The 18464-nt window shown below is 38.5% G+C and overlaps 1 protein-coding gene across 2 annotated transcripts in view; it reads left to right on the forward strand.

The window, feature by feature from the left end:
• The window catches only part of PRKDC (protein kinase, DNA-activated, catalytic subunit), a 252204-nt gene extending 248743 nt beyond the window's left edge, over positions 1 to 3461 (forward strand). For both annotated transcript variants that reach the window (XR_014307720.1, XM_082718849.1), the window contains 2 exons: positions 331 to 470; positions 2499 to 3461. Coding sequence is in view for 1 of the 2 variants with exons in the window: in XM_082718849.1 (XP_082574975.1) it covers positions 331 to 470; positions 2499 to 2703 (345 nt within the window). In the remaining variant the exon portion in view is untranslated. The remainder of the gene's footprint in view (positions 1 to 330; positions 471 to 2498) is intronic.
• The last annotated feature ends 15003 nt before the right edge of the window (positions 3462 to 18464 follow it).

The following is an 18464-nucleotide window of genomic DNA, read 5'->3' on the forward strand; positions in this document are numbered from 1 at the left end:
ATAAAAAGCTATATATAAAGCTCTCTCCAGTTAAAGATATTTTTTTTTAAAGATTTTATTTATTTATTGGACAGAGAGAGAGATCACAAGCAGGCATAGAGGCAGGCAGAGAGAGGAGGAAGCAGGCTCCCCGCTGAGCAGAGAGCCCGATGTGGGGCTCGATCCCAGCACCCTGGGATCATGACCTGAGCTGAAGGCAGAGGCTTAACCCACTGAGCCACCCAGGCGCCGCAAGATATTTATTTTAAAATCATTGCTTGTTCAGTCTGTTTGGATGTGTTCATATAAACTGTTATAATAAGCAGAGAACATCATGTTCTTTTCTTTTAGAACTTTGAACAGAAAATGCTAAAAAAAGGAGGATCGTGGATTCAAGAAATAAACGTAACTGAAAAAAATTGGTATCCCCGGCAAAAAATACATTATGCTAAGAGAAAGTTAGCAGGTGCCAACCCAGCAGTTATTACCTGGTAAGATGGTTATTTTTGAAGAAAAAAAAAAGACACCAACATGCTACTATTTACTGAAGAATTACCAATGTATAAAGTCCTGAATACTTTCCATTTAGCCTGTGATGTTAGCATTACTAGCCTCATTTTTCAAATGAAAAAAAGCATGGCTTCTCTAAGGCTGGGCAGTGTCCATCTCTCGGAATGCTATGTATTTGGCCTCTGCCTTTTTGGCACAGTCTTCAGGTCAGTACGTGGAATAACCTGTACCAATGTCAGAAACAGCAGGAGCTTTTTTTTTTTTTTTTACGATTTTACTTATTTATTTATTTATTTGAGAAAGAGAGAGAGAGAGAGTGAGCATGAGCCAGGGCAGGGGTGGGAGGCAGGAGGCAAAGGAAGAGGGAAAAGCAAACTCCCCACTGAGCAGGGAGCCTGATGTGGGACTCAATCTCTGAGCCAAAAGCAGAAGCTTAACCAACTGAGCCACTTGGGCACCCCCAGCAGGAGCATTTTTTAGACAATTACAATAATATTTTTGTATATTAGAGGAGATTTAGATTCTAAATTTGCTTCTGTCCTTTTTAAGACAAAATGTGCTCTTGGTGGGCATAGAACACAGGTGTGGAGAACATGGGCTAACCCCACACTGGGTTAGCCTTTAAGTTAGCTTCAGAAATATTTCTTGTTGAGGTCTAAAGCAAATTTATAGAAATGTTTCACAAGAGGGGGAAAAAGTTGGACTTTACAACAGTAAATGGCAATCTATGGTCAGTTAGGGTATGAATTTTTTTTCAATAAATGGTTCTGGCAAAGGAATGAAAGTGGATCCTTATTTCACACCATACATAAAAATTAATGCAGAATGAATCAAAGACCTAAATGTAAGAGCTAAAACTATAAAATACTCAAAGAAGCACAGAAGTAGATCTTCATGACCTGTATTTGGCATCTGTCATTTTTAGGTATAACACCAAAAAGCACAAGCAAGAAAAGAAGAAATAGGTAAATTCATCAAAACTTAAAAGCTTTGTCTTTGGGGCGCCTGGGTGGCTCAGTTGTTAAGCGTCAGCCTTCGGCTCAGGTCATGATATCAGGGTCCTGGGATCAAGCCCTGCAATGGGCTCCCTGCTCAGCAGGAAGCCTGCTTCTCCCTCTCCCACTCCCTGTGCTTGTGTTTCCTATCTCACCATGTCTCTCTCTGTCAAATAAGTAAATAAAATCTTGGGTGCCTGGGTGGCTCAGTGGGTTAAGCCGCTGCCTTCGGCTCAGGTCATGATCTCAGGGTCCTGGGATTGAGTCCCGCATCGGGCTCTCTGCTTAGCAGGAAGCCTGCTTCCCTCTCTCTCTCTCTGCCTGCCTCTCCATCTACTTGTGATTGCTCTCTATCAAATAAATAAATAAAAATAAATAAATAAATAAGTAACTAAAATTAAAAAAAAAAAAAGTTCTGTGCCTCACAGGATACCATTAAGAAAGTAAAAAGATAGCTCCACAAAATGGGAGAAAATATTTGAAAGTCATAGCTGATAAGGGACTGGTATTGAGAATACATTTTTTTAAAATCTCTTAAAACTCAATAAAAAGACAACCCAATTTAAAAATGACCAAAGGATTTGAACAGACATTTCTCTAAAGGAGGTGTATAAATGACCAAGTAGCATATGGAAGATGCTTAAAATTATTAATATCAGAGAAATACAAAGAGAGGTACCACTTCACACCCACTAGAATGGCTATAATTAAAAAAGGGAATATTGGGCTCCCTGGGTGGCACATTCGGTTGAACATTTGATTCTTATATTCTCTCTCTCTCTTTTTAAAATTATTTATTTATTTGACCGAGCAAAATCACAAGTAAGAGGGGGGACGGGGGGGTGAGAAAGCAGGCTCCCTGCCGAGTAGAGAGCTGGACGCAGACTTGATGTTGACTCTTCTGTTCTATAAGTGATGAGAGGGAATATTTGAATAGGATAGCTAGGAATGCAGGCAACAAGGGAAAAATAATGAATGGTTCATGTTTTTGTATTTGTTTAATCTTTTTTACAGTGATGAGCTGTTCCTGGGCCATGAGAAGGCACTTGCCTTTGGAGATTATGTGGCTGTAGCACGAGGAAGCAAAGATCACAACATTCGTGCCCAACACCCAGAGAGTGGGCTGTCAGAAGAGGCTCAAGTCAAGTGCTTGATTGACCAGGCCACAGACCCCAACATCCTTGGTAGAACTTGGCAAGGATGGGAGCCCTGGATGTGAAGAACTGTGGGAGTCAGCAGATAAAAAGCATGAGAGTATTTGAAGAATCTCCTAAACTTGGGACACCTGGGTGGCTCAAATGGTTAAGCATCTGCCTTTAGCTCAGGTCGTGATCCCAGGTCCTAGGATCGAGCCCCGCATTGGGCTCCCAGCTCAAGAGGGAGCCTGCTTCCCCCTCTGCTTCTTCCTCTCTCCACTGCTCATGCTCTCTCTCTCACTCTCTCTCAAATGAATAAATAAAATCTTAAAAAAAAAAAAATCTCCTAAACTTTCATCTACAGCAATTAATGTGCTGATTTTCCTGAAGCACTGAACAGAAGAAATCTATTTTAGTGTTGTGGTCTTGTAGCTGGAGTTTAATCTAGATCATGATGAATAAGTGAATATTGGTATGAATGAAAGATTAGATTATAAACAAAGATTTGGTTAGGATTATAATGGGCTTAAAGTGGGGAAAAAATATATATCTAGGCCCAGACAAGAATTAAACCAAGAATATGGCATATTACAAGTACTATGACTTAGATAAACCAACTACTTAATAAATGGTGTATGGGGGCACCTGGGTGGCTCAGTGGGTTAAGCCGCTGCCTTCGGCTCAGGTCATGATCTCAGGGTCCTGGGATCGAGTCCCACATCGGGCTCTCTGCTCAGCGGGGAGCCTGCTTCCTCCTCTCTCTCTCTGCCTGCCTCTCTGCCTACTTGTGATCTCTCTCTGTCTGTCAAATAAATAAATAAAAATCTTAAAAAAAAAAAAATGGTGTATGAACATTCCATGCAGTATTCTCATTAGTAACTTGACATATTGGAAATAATACCCAGAAGACCTTATCACTAAGATTTTATGAGAGTAAAGCCAATAGCACAAGTGATAAAATGTTACCTAGTATTAGTACAGGAGTAATAATGAATGGCTCATAATATTTAGAAATGATTGCTTTTGAGATTTTAAGATATTTGTCTATGCTATCTTTTTTTTTTTTTTGTCTATGCTATCTTTTACTTTATTCTCTTCTGTTTTAGAAGATAAATTTAGATAAATTTGTTCTCTAGAAGAGAAAGTATTTAGGAGAGATAAAAGAGCTTGGTCTTAGCACTCATTTTTGCTCTCATATCCACAATAGGAAAATAGATAAAAGTGCATAGCATCCCAGACTCCGAATTTCTAACTTCAAGAATTGCAAGTATGATGATAGGGATAGCACACAGCATTTCAAGTCTAGGAAAAAACAAACAAAACCTTTGGAAATGAATTTCTTACTTGGAGAGAAAATATGCATTCTAAAACAACAAGATCAAATTATGAAATACAAAAATGGCTTCCTTTCCTTCATAGAATCTCTACCCCTCATCTAATCCTGCACACACCTGAACTGATTTCAGGCTGGCTCTCAGCTTTTTGTTATTGTTTCTTTAAACATTTATAGTTGGACACTCTTGTATGCTTTTGAAAAATAATAATCTTAGGAATATGAAACATTTAGATTTTTTCCTAAAGTAGAGTATAGCTCTTACACAGTTTAAGGAACAAAATGTTTACCTTATAAAATATCTCATTATACTACTTGACAAAGTCATTCTGATAAATACAGGTTGAATCCATTATGATTAAAAATAAAACATTATATTCTCAACAGATGGTATTATATTAAACCAAATAAATTACATCTCAAAAATAAGCAATCGTGTATATGAAAATCCAGTATACACATAATCTAGTAAATATTCTTTGCTAAACACCTAACCAAAAAAAACTACCTTGATGTTGATTATAGTATTTCTTTTAAACAGCTAACTATTTTTGCTTGTGTCTTGATAATGTGGGATGTATTCCCATATGTTATGGGAAACCCTGTTTTTTAAGGACTATTTTTTATGTCAGTAAGTTCATTGTTACAAGATGACTGTGTATAGGAGTCCATTTTCAAAGCTGTTTGCTTGAAATTGTATCCAAACCTATGAGACTACAGTAAAAACTTACTGTATACAGTTTTCAGAGACATTTGCACAGCTGCTCAGGATGGTAAATGACCTCATTACACATGAAGGACCACATGTCCAAGACTTATCTTGTCTCCAAACTTCAACCCTGTGATTCTTGGCTGAATAAAGAAAACTCGTTTGGAAAACAGGAAATAAAAGAAGACACCTGTACTGATTAAAAGAAATATGAATAGTATCAGAAAGATTCTTGGGATATTCTATTTGTAGGATCAGGTTATCTGATAATAGTTTAACCTCCCTAATTTGAGTGCTTTTATTTCTTTTTTTTTGTCTAATTGCTCTGGCTAGAAGATACAGTACAATGTTGAGTAATGATGGTAAAAGTGAGCATCCTTCTTTTGTTTATACCTCATCTTTAGGGAGATATTTTCATTTTTCACCATTGTGTGTCATGTTAGCTGTGGGACATTTACACAAATGTCCTTTTATATGTTGATAAAGTTCCCTTCTGTTTTTAGTTTGCTGAGATTTTTATCATTATAAGTGTTGTAAAATGCTTATTTTGCATTAAATGAGATGAACTTCTGGTTTTTCTTCATTTATGAATGTGAATTATAATGATTGATATTTAGATGTTGAACCATCCAGCATTGCTGGGATAAATCCTGCTTGGCCATGGTAAATAATCCTTTTATTATGCTGTTGGGTTCTGTTTGCCAGTATTTTGTTGAGAATTTAATTTTTATTTTTTTAATTTCATTTCAGTGTTCCAGAATTCATTGTTTGTGCACCACACCCAGTGCTCCATGCAATACATGCCCTCCATAATACCCACTACCAGGCTCACCCAACCTCCCACACTCCACCCCTCCAAAACCTTCAGATCGTTTTTCAGAGTCCACAGTCTCTCATAGTTGATCTCCCCCTCCAATTTGCCTCAACTCCCTCTCCATCTCCCCATGTCCTCTATGTTATTCCTTATGCTCCACAAATAAGAAAAAACATATGATAATTGACTATCTCTGCTTGACTTATTTCATTCAGCATAATCTCTTCCAGTCCCATCCATGTTGATACAAAAGTTGGGTATTCATCCTTTCTGATGGAGGCATAATACTCCATAGTGTATATAGACCACATCTTCCTTATCCATTCGTCCGTTGGAGGGCATCTTGGTTCTTTCCACAGTTTGGTGACTGTGGCCATTCCTGCTATGAACACTGATAATTTTTGAATCAGAGTTTATGAGGGATATTGGTCTCTAGTTTTCTTGTGGAACCTCTAGATTTGGTATCAGGATAATGATTTTTCAAATGAGTTAGAAAGTTTTCATTTCTCTGTTAAATTTTAGAAAAGCTTGAGAAGGATTGGTGTTAACTCTTTTTTTTTTTTTTTAAGATTTTATTTTATTTATTTGTCATAGAAGCGAGAGCAAGCACAGGCAGACAAAGTGGCAGGCAGAGGCAGAGGGAGAAGCAGGCTCCCTGCTAAGCAAGGAGCCCGATGTGGGACTCGATCCCAGGACGCTGGGATCATGACCTGAGCTGAAGGCAGCCGCTTAACCAACTGAGCCACCCAGGCGTCCCTAACTCTTTTTTTTTTTAAGACTTTAACATTTAGGGCGCCTGGGTGGCTCAGTGGGTTAAGACTCTGCCTTCGACGCAGGTCATGATCTCAGGATCCTGGGATTGAGTCCCCCCACATCAGGCTCTCTGCTCGGCAGGGAACCTGCTTCCTCCTCTCTCTCTCTGCCTGCCTCTCTGCCTACTTGTGATCTCTGTCAAATAAATAAATAATATCTTTAAAAAAATAAAAGACTTTAACATTTATTTTAGAGAGAGTGTGTGTGTACAGGTGGCAGGAGGGGCAGTGGAGAGAGAATCCCAAGCAGACTGGTGCTAAGCATGGAGCCCAGTACGGTGCTCGATCTCACAACCTTGAGAGTGACCTGAATTGAAATCAAGAGTTGGATGCTTAACCGACTGAGCCACCCAAGCACCCCATGAATGGTGTTAACTCTTAACTATTTTATAAAATTCATCACTCAAGTCATCTAGGTGTTGGTCAGCTCTTTGTTGGGAGATATTTTTTTGCATTTATTTTTGTCTCTTTTTTTTTAAGTTGAAGTATAATTAACATGTAGTGTTATAGTAGTTTCAGGTATACAATCTAGTGATTACACAATTTTTTTTTAATTCATTTGAGAGAGAATGAGAGAGCAGAATTCTGGGGAGAGGCAGAAGGAGAGAGAAAGGAAGAAGCAGACTCCCTGCTGAGCAGGAAACCTGATATGGGTTAAATTAAGTTAAGTGACAGAAACGTAACTAAGCTATTCATTTAAAATATTCTCACAAAGGAAAGCCCAGATCCAGGTAGTGTCCCTGGTGAATTTTCATCAAATATTTAAAGAAAAAATAAGATTCACACTTCATCCTAGCCTCAGCAATCAGACAACAAAAAGAAATTAAAGGCATCCAAATCAGCAAAGAACTCAAACTATCACTCTTTGCAGATGATATGATACTTTATGTAGAAAACCCAAAAGACTCCACTCCAAATCTGCTAGAACTTGTACAGGAATTCAGTAAAGTGTCAGGATATAAAATCAATGCACAGGGGTGCCTGGGTGGCTCAGTGGGTTAAAGCCTCTGCCTTCGGCTCAGGTCATGATCCCAGGGTCCTGGGATCGAGCCCCACATTGGGCTCTCTGCTCAGCAGGGAGCCTGCTTCCTCCTATCTCTCTGTCTGCCTCTCTGCCTACTTGTGATCTCTGTCAAATAAATAAACAAAATCTTTAAAAAAAATTATCAATGCACAGAAGTCAGTTGCATTTCAATACACCAACCACAAGACAGAGGAAAGAGAAATTAAGGAGTCAATCTCATTTACAATTGCACCCAAAACCATAAGATACCTAGGAATAAACCTAACCAAAGAAACAAAGAATCTGTACTCAGAAAACTATAAATACTCACGAAAGAAATTGAGGAAGACACAAAAAAAATAGAAAAATGTTCCATGCTCATGGATTGGAAGAAAAAATGTTGTGAACATGTCTATGCTACCTAAAGCAATCTACATGTTTAATGCAATCCCTATCAAAATACCATCCACTTTTTTCAAAGAAATTGAACAAATAATCCTAAAATTTATATCGTACCAGAAAAGACCTCGAATGCCAGAGAAATGTTGAAAAAGAAAGCCAAAGTTGGTGGCATCACAATTCTGGACTTCAAACTCTATTACAAAGCTGTCATCATCAAGACAATATGGCACTGACACAAATACAGACACATAGATCAATGGAATAGAATAGAAAGCCCAGAAATAGACCCTCAACTCTATGGTCAACTAATCTTCGACAAAGCAGGAAAGAATGTCCAATGGAAAGAAGACAGCCTCTTCAACAAACGGTGTTGGAAAAATTGGATAGCCACATGCAGAAGAATGAAACTGGACCATTTCCTTATACCACACACAAGAACACACTCAAAATGGATGAAGGACCTCAATGTGAGAAAGGAATCCATCAAAATCCTTGAGGAGAACACAGGCAGCAACCTCTTCGACCTCAGCTGCAGCAATTTCTTCCTAGGAACATTGCCAAAGGCAAGGGAAGCACGGGCAAAAATGAACTATTGGGACTTCATCAAGATCAAAAACTTTTGCACAGCAAAGGAAACAGTAAACAAAACAAAAAGACAACTGATAGAATGGGAGAAGATTTTTGCAAATGACATATCAGATAAAGGTATAGTATCCAAGATCTATAAAGAACTTATCAAACTCAACACCAAAAGAACAAATAATCCAATCAAGAAATGGGCAGAGGACATGAACAGACATTTCTGCAAAGAAGACATCCGGATGGCCAATAGACACATGAAAAAGTGCTGCACATCCCTCAGCATCAGGGAAATACAAATCAAAACCATGAGATACTCAGAATGGCTAAAATTAACAAGTCAGGGAATGACAGTTGCTGGCAAGGATGCAGAGAAAGGGGAACCCTCCTACACTGTTGGTGGGAATGCAAGCTGGTGCAACCACTCTGAAAAACAGTATGGAGGTTCCTCAAAAAGTTGAAAATAGAGCTACCCTATGACCCACCAATTGTACTACTGGGTATTTAGCCCAAAATAGAAATGTAGTGATCCGAAGGGGCACGTGCACCCAAATGTTTATAGCAACAATGTCCCTGATAGCCAAACTATGGAATGAACCTAGGTGTCTTATCAACGGATGAATGGATAAAGAAGATGTGGTGTATATATATACAATGGAATACTATGCGGCCATCAAAAGAAATGAAATCTTGCCATTTGCAACAACATGGATGGAACTAGAGGGTATTATGCTTAGTGAAATAAGTCAATCAGAGAAAGACAATTATCATATGATCTCCCTGATCTGAGGAAGTTGAGAGGCAATGTGTGGGGTCTGGGGGGCAAGGAAAGGAATAAAAGAAACAAGATGGGATCAGGAGGGAGACAAACCATAAGAGACTCTTAATCTCACAAAACAAAGGGAGAGTTGCTGGGGGGAGGGAGGGAGGGAGAGGGTGGCTGGGTTGTGGACATTGGGGAAGGTATGTGCTATGATGAGTGCTGTGGTGATTCACAAATCTGTACCCCTGGGGCTAATAATACATTATATGTTATTTTAAAATTTAAAAAAAAAATTTTTTTTAAAGATTTTATTTATTTATTTGTCAGAGAGAGAGCGAGAGCGTGCACAGGCAGACAGAGTGGAAGGCAGAGTCAAAGGGAGAAGCAGGCTCCCTGCGGAGCAAGGAGCCTGATGTGGGACTCAATCCTAGGACGCTGGGATCATGACCTGAGCCAAAGGCAGCTGCTTAACCAACTGAGCCACCCAGGCGTCCCTAAAAATTTTTTAAAAAGACTGACATTTCATAAACATTTCAGAAAATAGAGGAGAAGGGAATTAATACTTCCCAACTTATTCTTTGAGACTAGTCTCATACATATAACAAAGCCAGACTGAAGCTGTGCAAGAGACTATAGACCAATATCCTTCAAGAATATAGACACAAATTTTTTTCCTTTTTTTTTTTTTTTAAGATTTTATGTATTTGTTAGAGAGAGAACACAGCAGGCGAGTGGCAGGCAGAGGCAGAGAAAGAAGAAGACTCCCCACTGAGCAGGGAGTCTGACAGGCTCCATCCCCAGGACCCTGGGATCATGACCTGAGCTGAAGGCAGCCACTTAACCAACTGAGACACCCCCACACTCTTCCTCTGCCCATTTTTAAGTGGATTATTTGGGTTTATTGGTGCTGAGTTATATATATATTGGTTATTAACCCCTTATTGGATATATCATTTATAAATATCTATGCCCGTTCAATAGGTTGTCTTTTTATTTTGTTGTTTCCTTTGCTGTGCAAAGCTTTTTATTTTGATGTAGTCCCAATAACTTTATCTTTGCTTCTGTTTCCTTGCTTCAGGAGACATTTAGAAAAAATGTTTCTGTGGCCAGTGTCAAAGAGATTACTGACTGTTCTTCTGGGAGTTTTATGGTTTCAGGTCCCTGCTGGGAGGTTTCTGATGCTAATTCAGTCTTACTAGATATCGGTCTGTTTAGGCTTTCTTTTTTATTATTATTCTGTTATGTTAGTCACCATACAGTACATCATTAGTTTTTGATGTAGTGTTCCATGATTCATTATTCGTATATAACACCCACTGCTCATTATAACACGTGCCCTCCTTAATACCAATCACTGGGCTACAGATATAGTGAAAAGAAGGGGCACATGCGCCCCAATGTTCATAGCAGCAATGCCCACAATAGCCAAACTGTTTAGCCTTTCTATTTCTTCTTGACTCAATTTTGGTAATTTAATATTTCTAGAAATTTATCTTTTTTAATTAGGTTATTTAAAATGTTAGTATTTTTATTTCTGTAAGGTTGATAATATTTCTGTTGTCTTCTTTATCATTATTATTTTTTTTTTTTGGTCTAAAAGAAAACGTGCATTTTGTTGACATCTTCAACAAACTTTTGGTTTGTTGATTCTCTGTTATTTTTCTATACTCTATTTTATTTATCCATGCTTTAACCTTTGTTATTTCATTAATTTTCTAGCCTTAGGTTTAGTTTGCTCTTTTTTCTTTAGTTCCTTAAGGTGTGGACTTGGGTTATTCATTTGCCATCTTTATTTTTTTAAGATTTTATTTATTTATTTCTGAGAGAGAATGAGAGAGAGAGCTCACAAGCAGGTGCAGTGGCAGACAGAGGGAGAAGCAGCCTCCCCACTAAGCAAGAAGCCTGATGTGGAACTTGATCCCATGACCCTGGGATCATAACCTGAACTGAAAGCAAACTTAATGGTTGAGCCACCCAGTCATCCCACCATCTTTGTTTTTTTAATGTAGGTGTTATGTGTGACTATTGTTTTGCTGCATTATGTTTTGGCATATTGTGTTTTTGTTTTCATTTGTATCAAAGTATTTTCTGAATTTCTTTTGTGATTTCATATTTGACTCCATTGTTTTAAGAGTGTGTTAATTTCTAAATATTTGGAATTTTCCACTTTTCCTTCTGAAGAAGGAATTGATTTCAAGTTTCATTGCATTTTAGTCAGAAAATACTTTGCAAGATTTCAATCTATTCAATTTACTGAGATTTGTTTGGTGCCTAATTTGTGGTCTATCCTGGAGAATGCTCCAGGTCCATTTAGAGGAATGTATGTTCTGCTTTTATTGGGTGGAGTGTTCTATATGTCTGTAGGTCTAGTTGGTTTATAGTGCTGTTCAAGCCCTCTGTTTCCTAACTGTTCTTTTGTCTAGATGTTCTGTCTCTCCATTATTGAAACTGGGGTCTTGATGTCTCCCAACTGTTATTACAGGTCTAGTTCTCTCTTCACCTCTGTCAATGTTTGCTTCATACATGGGGGAGGGTGACTGCTCTTTGGAAAGTGTTTCTTAATAATTGTTAGATCTTTTTGATGGATTGATCTTTTTTACTGATAATATACTGCGTTTTTTTTTTAAGGATTTTTTTTTTTTTTTAGTAACATATAATGTATTATTTGTTTCAGAGGTACAGGTCTGTGATTCATCAGTCTTACACAATTCACAGTATTCACCATAGCCCATCCCCTCCCCAATGTCCATCACCCAGTCACCCTACCCCCCTCCACTCCAACCACCCTCAATTTGTTTCCTGAGATTAAGAGTCTCTTATGTTTTCTCTCCCTCTCTGGTTTTATCCTGTTTCGTTTTTTCCCCTCTCTTCCTCCATGATCCTCTGCCTTATTTCTCAAATTCTACATATCAGCAAGATTATATGATAACTTTCTCTGATTTACTTATTTTGCTTCACATAATACCCTCTAGTTCTATCCACACTGTTGCAAATAGCAAGATTTCAGCTTCTGATGACTGCATAGTCTTCCATTATGTATATAATATCCACATATTCTTTACCCATTTATCCACTGATGGATATCTAGGCTCTTTCCATAGTTTGGCTATTGTGGACATTGCTGCTATAAACACTGAGGTGCACATGCCCCTTCAGATCACCACATTTCTATTTTGGGGCTAAATACTCAGTAGTGCAATTGCTAGGTCATAGATTAGCTTTTTTCCCTGCTTTTTGAGGAATCTCCATACTGTTTTCCAGAGTGGCTGAACCAGCTTGCATTCCCAACAGTGTAGGAGGGCTCCCCTTTCTCCGCATCCTCGCCAGCATCTGTCATTTCCTGACTTGTTAATTTTAGCCTTTCTGACTGATGTGAGATAGTATCTCATTGTGGTTTTGATTTGTATTTCTCTAATGCTGAGTGCTGTTGAGCATATTTTCATGTGTTATTGGCCATCTGGTGTCTTCTTTGCAGAAATGTCTGTTCATGTCCTCTGCCCATTTCTTGATTGGATTATTAGCTCTTTGGATGTTGAGTTTGATAAGTTCTTTATCTGATATGTCATTTGCAAATATCTTCTCATTCTGTAGGTGGTATTTTGGTTTTATTAACTGTTTCCTTTGATGTGCAAAAACTTTTTATCTTGATGAAGTCCTAATAGTTCATTTTTGCCCTTGCTTCCCTTCTCTTTGTCAGTGTTTCTAGGAAAAAGTTGCTATGCTGAGGTCAAAGAGGTTGCTGCCTGCATTCTCCTCAAGGATTTTGATGGATTGCTTTCTCACATTGAGGTCTTTCATTTATTTGGAGTCTATTTTTGTATGTGGTGTAAGGAAATGGTCCAGTTTCATTATTCTGCATGTGGCTGTCCAATTTTCCCAACACTGTTTGTTGAAGAGACTCTCTTTTTCCTATTGACATTCTTCCCTGCTTTGTCAAAGATTAGTTAACCACAGCATTGAGGGTCCATTTCCGGGCTCTCTATTCTGTTCCATTGATCTATGTGTCTGTTTTTGTGTCAGTACTATACTGTCTTGATGATTTGCAATAGAGCTCAAAGTCCAGAATTGTGTTGCCACCAGCATTGCTTTTCTTTTTCAACATTTCTCTGGCATTCGAGGTCTTTTCTGGTTCCATATAAATTTTAGGATTATTTGTTCCATTTCTTTGAAAAACAGATGGGATTTTGATAGGGATTGCATTAAATGTATAGATTGCTCTAGGTAGCATAGACATTTTCACAATATTTGTACTTCAAATCCAGGAGCATGGAACATTTGTCCATTTCTTTGTGTTTTCCTCAATTTCTTTCATGAGTACTTTATAGTTTTCTGAGTATAGATTCTTAGCCTCTTTGGTTAGGTTTATTCCTAGGTATCTTATGGTTTGGGGTGCAATTGTAAATGGGATTGACTCCTTAATTTCTCTTTCTTCTGTCTTGCTGTTGGTGTAAAGAAATGCAACTAATTTCTGTGCATTGATTTTATATCCTGCCACTTTACTGAATTCCTGTGTGAGTTCTAGCAGTTTTGGAGTGGAGTCTTTTGGTTTTCCACATAAAGTGTCACATCATCTGCAAAGAATGAGAATGTGACTTCTTTGCCAATTCCAATCCCTTTTATTTCTTTTGCTGTCTTATCACTGAGGCTGGGCCTCCCAGTTATAATGTAGAACAATAGTGGTGAGAGTAGGCATCCTGACCTTAGAGGAATAGCTTTCAGTTTTTCCCCATTGAGGATAATATTTGCTGTGGGTCTTTTGTATGTGGCTTATGATATGTATGTATGTTCCATCTGTCCCCACACTGTGGGGTGTTTTAATCAAGAAAGGATGCTGTAGGGACACACCTGGGTGGCTCAGTGGGTTAAGTGGCTGCTTTTGGCTCAGGTCATGATCCCAGCATCCTGGGATTGAGTCCCACATTGGGCTCCCTGCTCGGTGGGGAGTCTGCTTCTCCGTGTCCCTCTGCCTCCCACTCTGCCTACGTGTGTGTGTGTGTGTGTGTGTCTATCAAATAAATAATTATAATCTTAGGGAAAATGCTATATTTTTATATGTATTTTTAAAGATTTTATTTATTTATTTAACAGAGAAAGACAACAAGAGAGGGGATATAAGCAGGGGGAGTGGGAGAGGGAGCCTGATATGGGGCTCGATCCCAGGACCCTTGAGATCATGACCCAAGCCAAAGGCAGATGCCCAACAAATGAGCCACACAGGCACCCAAGATACTGTACTTTGTAAAATGCTTTTTCTGCATCAATTGAGAGGATCATATGGTTCTTGTCCTTTCTTTTATTAATGTGGTATATCACATTGATTTATGGATGTTGAACCACCCCTGCAGCCCATGAATAAATTCCACTTAGTCATGGTGAATAATCCTTTTAATGTACTGTTGATCCTATTGGCTAGTATAAGGTGAGAAATTTGACATCCATGTTCATTAGGGATATTGGCCTCTAATTCTTTTCAGTTGTGTCTTTGTCTGGTTTGGGGATCAAGTTAATGCTGGCCTCATCAAATGAGTTTGGAAGTCTTCCATTTCTATTTTTTGAAACAGTTTCAGAGGAATAGGTGTTAATTCTTCTCTAAATGTTTGGTAGATGGGGCACTGAGGTGGCTCAGTTGGTTAAGCGTCTGCCTTCAGCTCAGGTCATGATATTTGGGTCCTGGGATCAAGTCTTGTGTTGGGCTTCCTGCTCAGTGGGGAGTCTGCTTCTCCCTCTACTTCTGCTCCTCCCTCACCCTGCTCATATTCCTCTAGTTTCATTGATTCATTCTGTTGTGTGTGTGTGTGTGTGTGTGTGTGTGTGTGTGTGTGTGTGTTTTAATTTTATATATCATTGATTTCTGCTCGAATCTTTATTATGGATTTAGGTTTTATTTACTGTTCCTTTTCCAGCTCCTTTAGGTGTAATATTAGGTTGTGTATGTAAGGCTTTTCTTTTTTCTTGAGGTAGGCCTGTGTTGCTATATACTTCCATCTTAGGACCAACTTTGCTTCATCCCAAAATTTCTGAACTGTTGTGTCTTCATATTCATTTGTTTCCATGTATCTTTTAGTCTTTAATTTCCTCATTGACCCATCCATTCTTTTACCTCCATGAATTTGTGTTTCTTCCAAATTTTCTCTTATAATTGTATTTTAGTTTTAAAACATTGTGGCCTGAAAATATGCATGGGTGATCTCTGGGTTTTTTTGGTAGTTGGTAAGACTTGATTTGTGACCCACTATGTGATGTATTCTGGAGAATGTTCCATGTACATTCTGCTGTTTTAGGATGAAATGCTCTGAATATATCTCTTAAGTCTATCTGGCCCAGTATGTCATTCAAAGCATGTGTTTCCTTGTTGATCTTCTGCTTAGATGATCTGTCCATTGCTATGAGTGTGGTGTTAAAGTCCCATGCCCCTACTATTATTATATTATTGTCAATGAATTTCTTTAATTTTGTTATAGATTTGTTTATATATTTAGCTGCTCCCAAGTTAGGAGCATAAAATTTTACAGTTGTTAGATATTCTTGTTGGATAGGGCCTTTTATTATTATACAGTTTCCATCTTCAGTTCTTATTACAGTCTTTGGTTTAAAATCTAGTTTGTCCAGTATATGGCTACTTTAGCTTTCTTTTGATGTCCATTAGCATGATAAAAAGTTCTCTGCCTCCTCACTTTCAATTTGGAGGTGTCTTTGGGTCTAAAATGAGTCTCTTGTAGAACACATATTAATAGGTTTTTGGGTTTTTTTCCAGTCTGATACCCTATGCCTTTTGATTGGAACATTTAGATCATTTACATTCAGAGTATTTATTGAAAAAGATACAAATTTAGTGCCATTGTATTTCCTGTAAAGTAATTTCTGTAGATTGTCTCTGCTGCTTTCTAGTCTTGTTACTTTTTGGCTCTACCTCCACTCAAAGGATCCCCTTTAGTATTTCTTGTAGGGCTGGTATAGTGGTCACAAACTCCTTTATTTTTTGTTTGTCCTGAACCTCTTTATCTCTCCTTCTATTTTGAATGACAGTGTTGCAGGATAAAGTATTCTTGGCTGCATATTTTTCCCATTTACCATGTTGATTATGCAATGGCAGTCCTTTCTGGCCTGCCAGCTGTGGACAGGTCCACTGCGAGCCTTATGCATCTACTCTAGGATAAGGGCCTCTTGTCATAAGCTGCTTTCAGGATTTTCTCCTTATCTCTGAAATTTGCAATCTATTATGTCAGGGTATTAACCTATTTTTGTTGATTTTGAGGGGGTTCTCTGCGCCTCCTTGGACTTGAATGCCTCTGTCATTCCCCACATTAGGGAAGTTCTCAACTATTATTTGTTCAAAAAAATCTTCTTTCGATTATGCTGAGTGAAATAAGTCAAGCAGAGAGTCAATTATCATACGGTTTTACTTATTTGTGGAGCATAACAAATAGCACGGAAGACAAGGGGAGTTAGAGAGGAGAAGGGAGTTGAGGGAAATTGGAAGGGGAGGTGAACCATGAGAGACTATAAACTCTGAAAAACAATCTGAGGGTTTTGAAGGGGCGAGGGGTGGGAGGTTGGGGGAACCAGGTGGTGGGTATTGGAGAGGGCACGGATTGCATGGAGCACTGGGTGTGGTGCAAAAACAATGAATACTGTTATGCTGAAAATAAATTAAAAAAAAAAAACCAAAAACCTTCTTCTCCTCTCTCTCTTCATCTTCTGGGACTCCTACTATTCGGGTTATATTTTGCTTTATGGAATCACTGATTTTTCGAAGTCTCCCTTAGTCATCTAGTCATTGTTTTTCTCTTTTCAGGTTCTTTATTTTCCATCATTTTGTCTTCTATATCATTGACTCTCTCTTCTGCCTCATTTGTCCTTGTTTCTAAAAGCTTCCATGTTTGCCTGCCTGTCCATAACAGCTTTCTAAATTTTGGCCTGATTAAATATTTGTTGTTTTATTTATATAGTAAGGGAATCTCTAGTGTCTTCTATGCTTTTTCAAGCCCAGCTAATATCTTTGTAATCATTGTTTTAAATTCCAGTTCTACATCTTACTTATATCCCTATTTGTTAAATCTCTGGTAGTATGTATAAATTCCTGTTCTTTCTTTTGAGATGATTTTCTCCTTCTACTCTTTGTGTTCAGAAAATAAAGGAGGAAAGGGGAAAAAAGGCTATAATAACCACAATAATAGAAACCTCAGGAAGTTGCTTCTGGTATATGCTGTGTACACTCTGCTATTGTGTTTTAGCTGCTCTTTCCCACTGGTCTTTCCTCTAAAAAGTTCCTCTTTGCTTGTAGTGGTGACTGTTTTGACGTTTAAATAGGTGTGCTTTGATTTGTTTGTCATGTTAAGTCCATGTAGGAAAAAGAAAAAGAAAAGAAGAAAGAATAAAAATGAAAACATAGCCTGATCCAAGATAAGAGAAAAGAAAATGGAACAAAAATGCATATGAACAAATCATAAGAATGATTCGAAAAAATAAGAAACAAGGGGGTAAAGAAGAAAAGAGAAAAAAAAATTATGCCTGATCCAAAAAATAAGGAAGCAAATGAACCAAAAATAAATGAAAGATGGTATGCCTGATACAAATTAGAATATATATGTATTTATAAAGAATAAAAAAGAAGAAATAGAAAAAAAATTAAACATATAAAAAGATTAAGAAAGGGGCACCTGGCTGGCTCAGTGGGTTAAAGCCTCTGCCTTCAGCTCAGGTCATGATCCCAGGGTCCTGGGATCAAACCCTGCATAGGGCTCTCTGCTCAGCAGGGAGCCTGCTTCCCTTAATCTCTCTCACTTGCCTCTGCCTACTTGTGATCTCTCTCTGTCAAATAAATAAATAAAATCTTTTAAAAAATTTAAAAAGAGACTAAGAAAAGAGTTGGGGAATAAAGCCTGGTGCTATCCACACCAGAAGCTGACATTTTGGAGCCTTCTTTAATCAGTAGACTTGGCACACGTGGGGGACCTGTGCTGGTCTTCTGAGGAGAGGACTGCTGGGTTGGCTCACAAGCTCACTTGTCCATTATAGGATGCTCCTTCTCAGGCTGAGGTGCCAGATGTAGGGTAGGGGACTCCAGAGCCCACTGGAGGCTCTCTGTTTCTCTCTGAAGTCGGACTGTGCTGGTGGGAGGGAAGAGGGAGTGGTGGTGGAGGAGGTAGAAAATGTTGTCACCCTATCCTCTTGTTCCTGGGGAGTAGAACTCCCCGCCAGTGCTGTTCAGGAGCCCTCTTAGAAAAGAAAACAATCTCCTGTGCCCCGGACTTTCTTCAGTTCACTGCCTTTAACCTGTATGTGTCCAGGCTATCAGCACATCTGAAGCTACAGATGTACTATATTTTATCTCCGGCCAGTAACTGCGATTCAAAACTCCAAGTTTTAAAGGGCCTGGAAAGGTTTAAGCCCACTCCTGTCCCCTGGAGGAAAGGCTTGAGGCATGTC

This window comes from Mustela nivalis (genome assembly GCF_964662115.1).
Source record: "Mustela nivalis genome assembly, chromosome: 2".
NCBI classification, from domain to species: Eukaryota; Metazoa; Chordata; class Mammalia; order Carnivora; family Mustelidae; genus Mustela; species Mustela nivalis.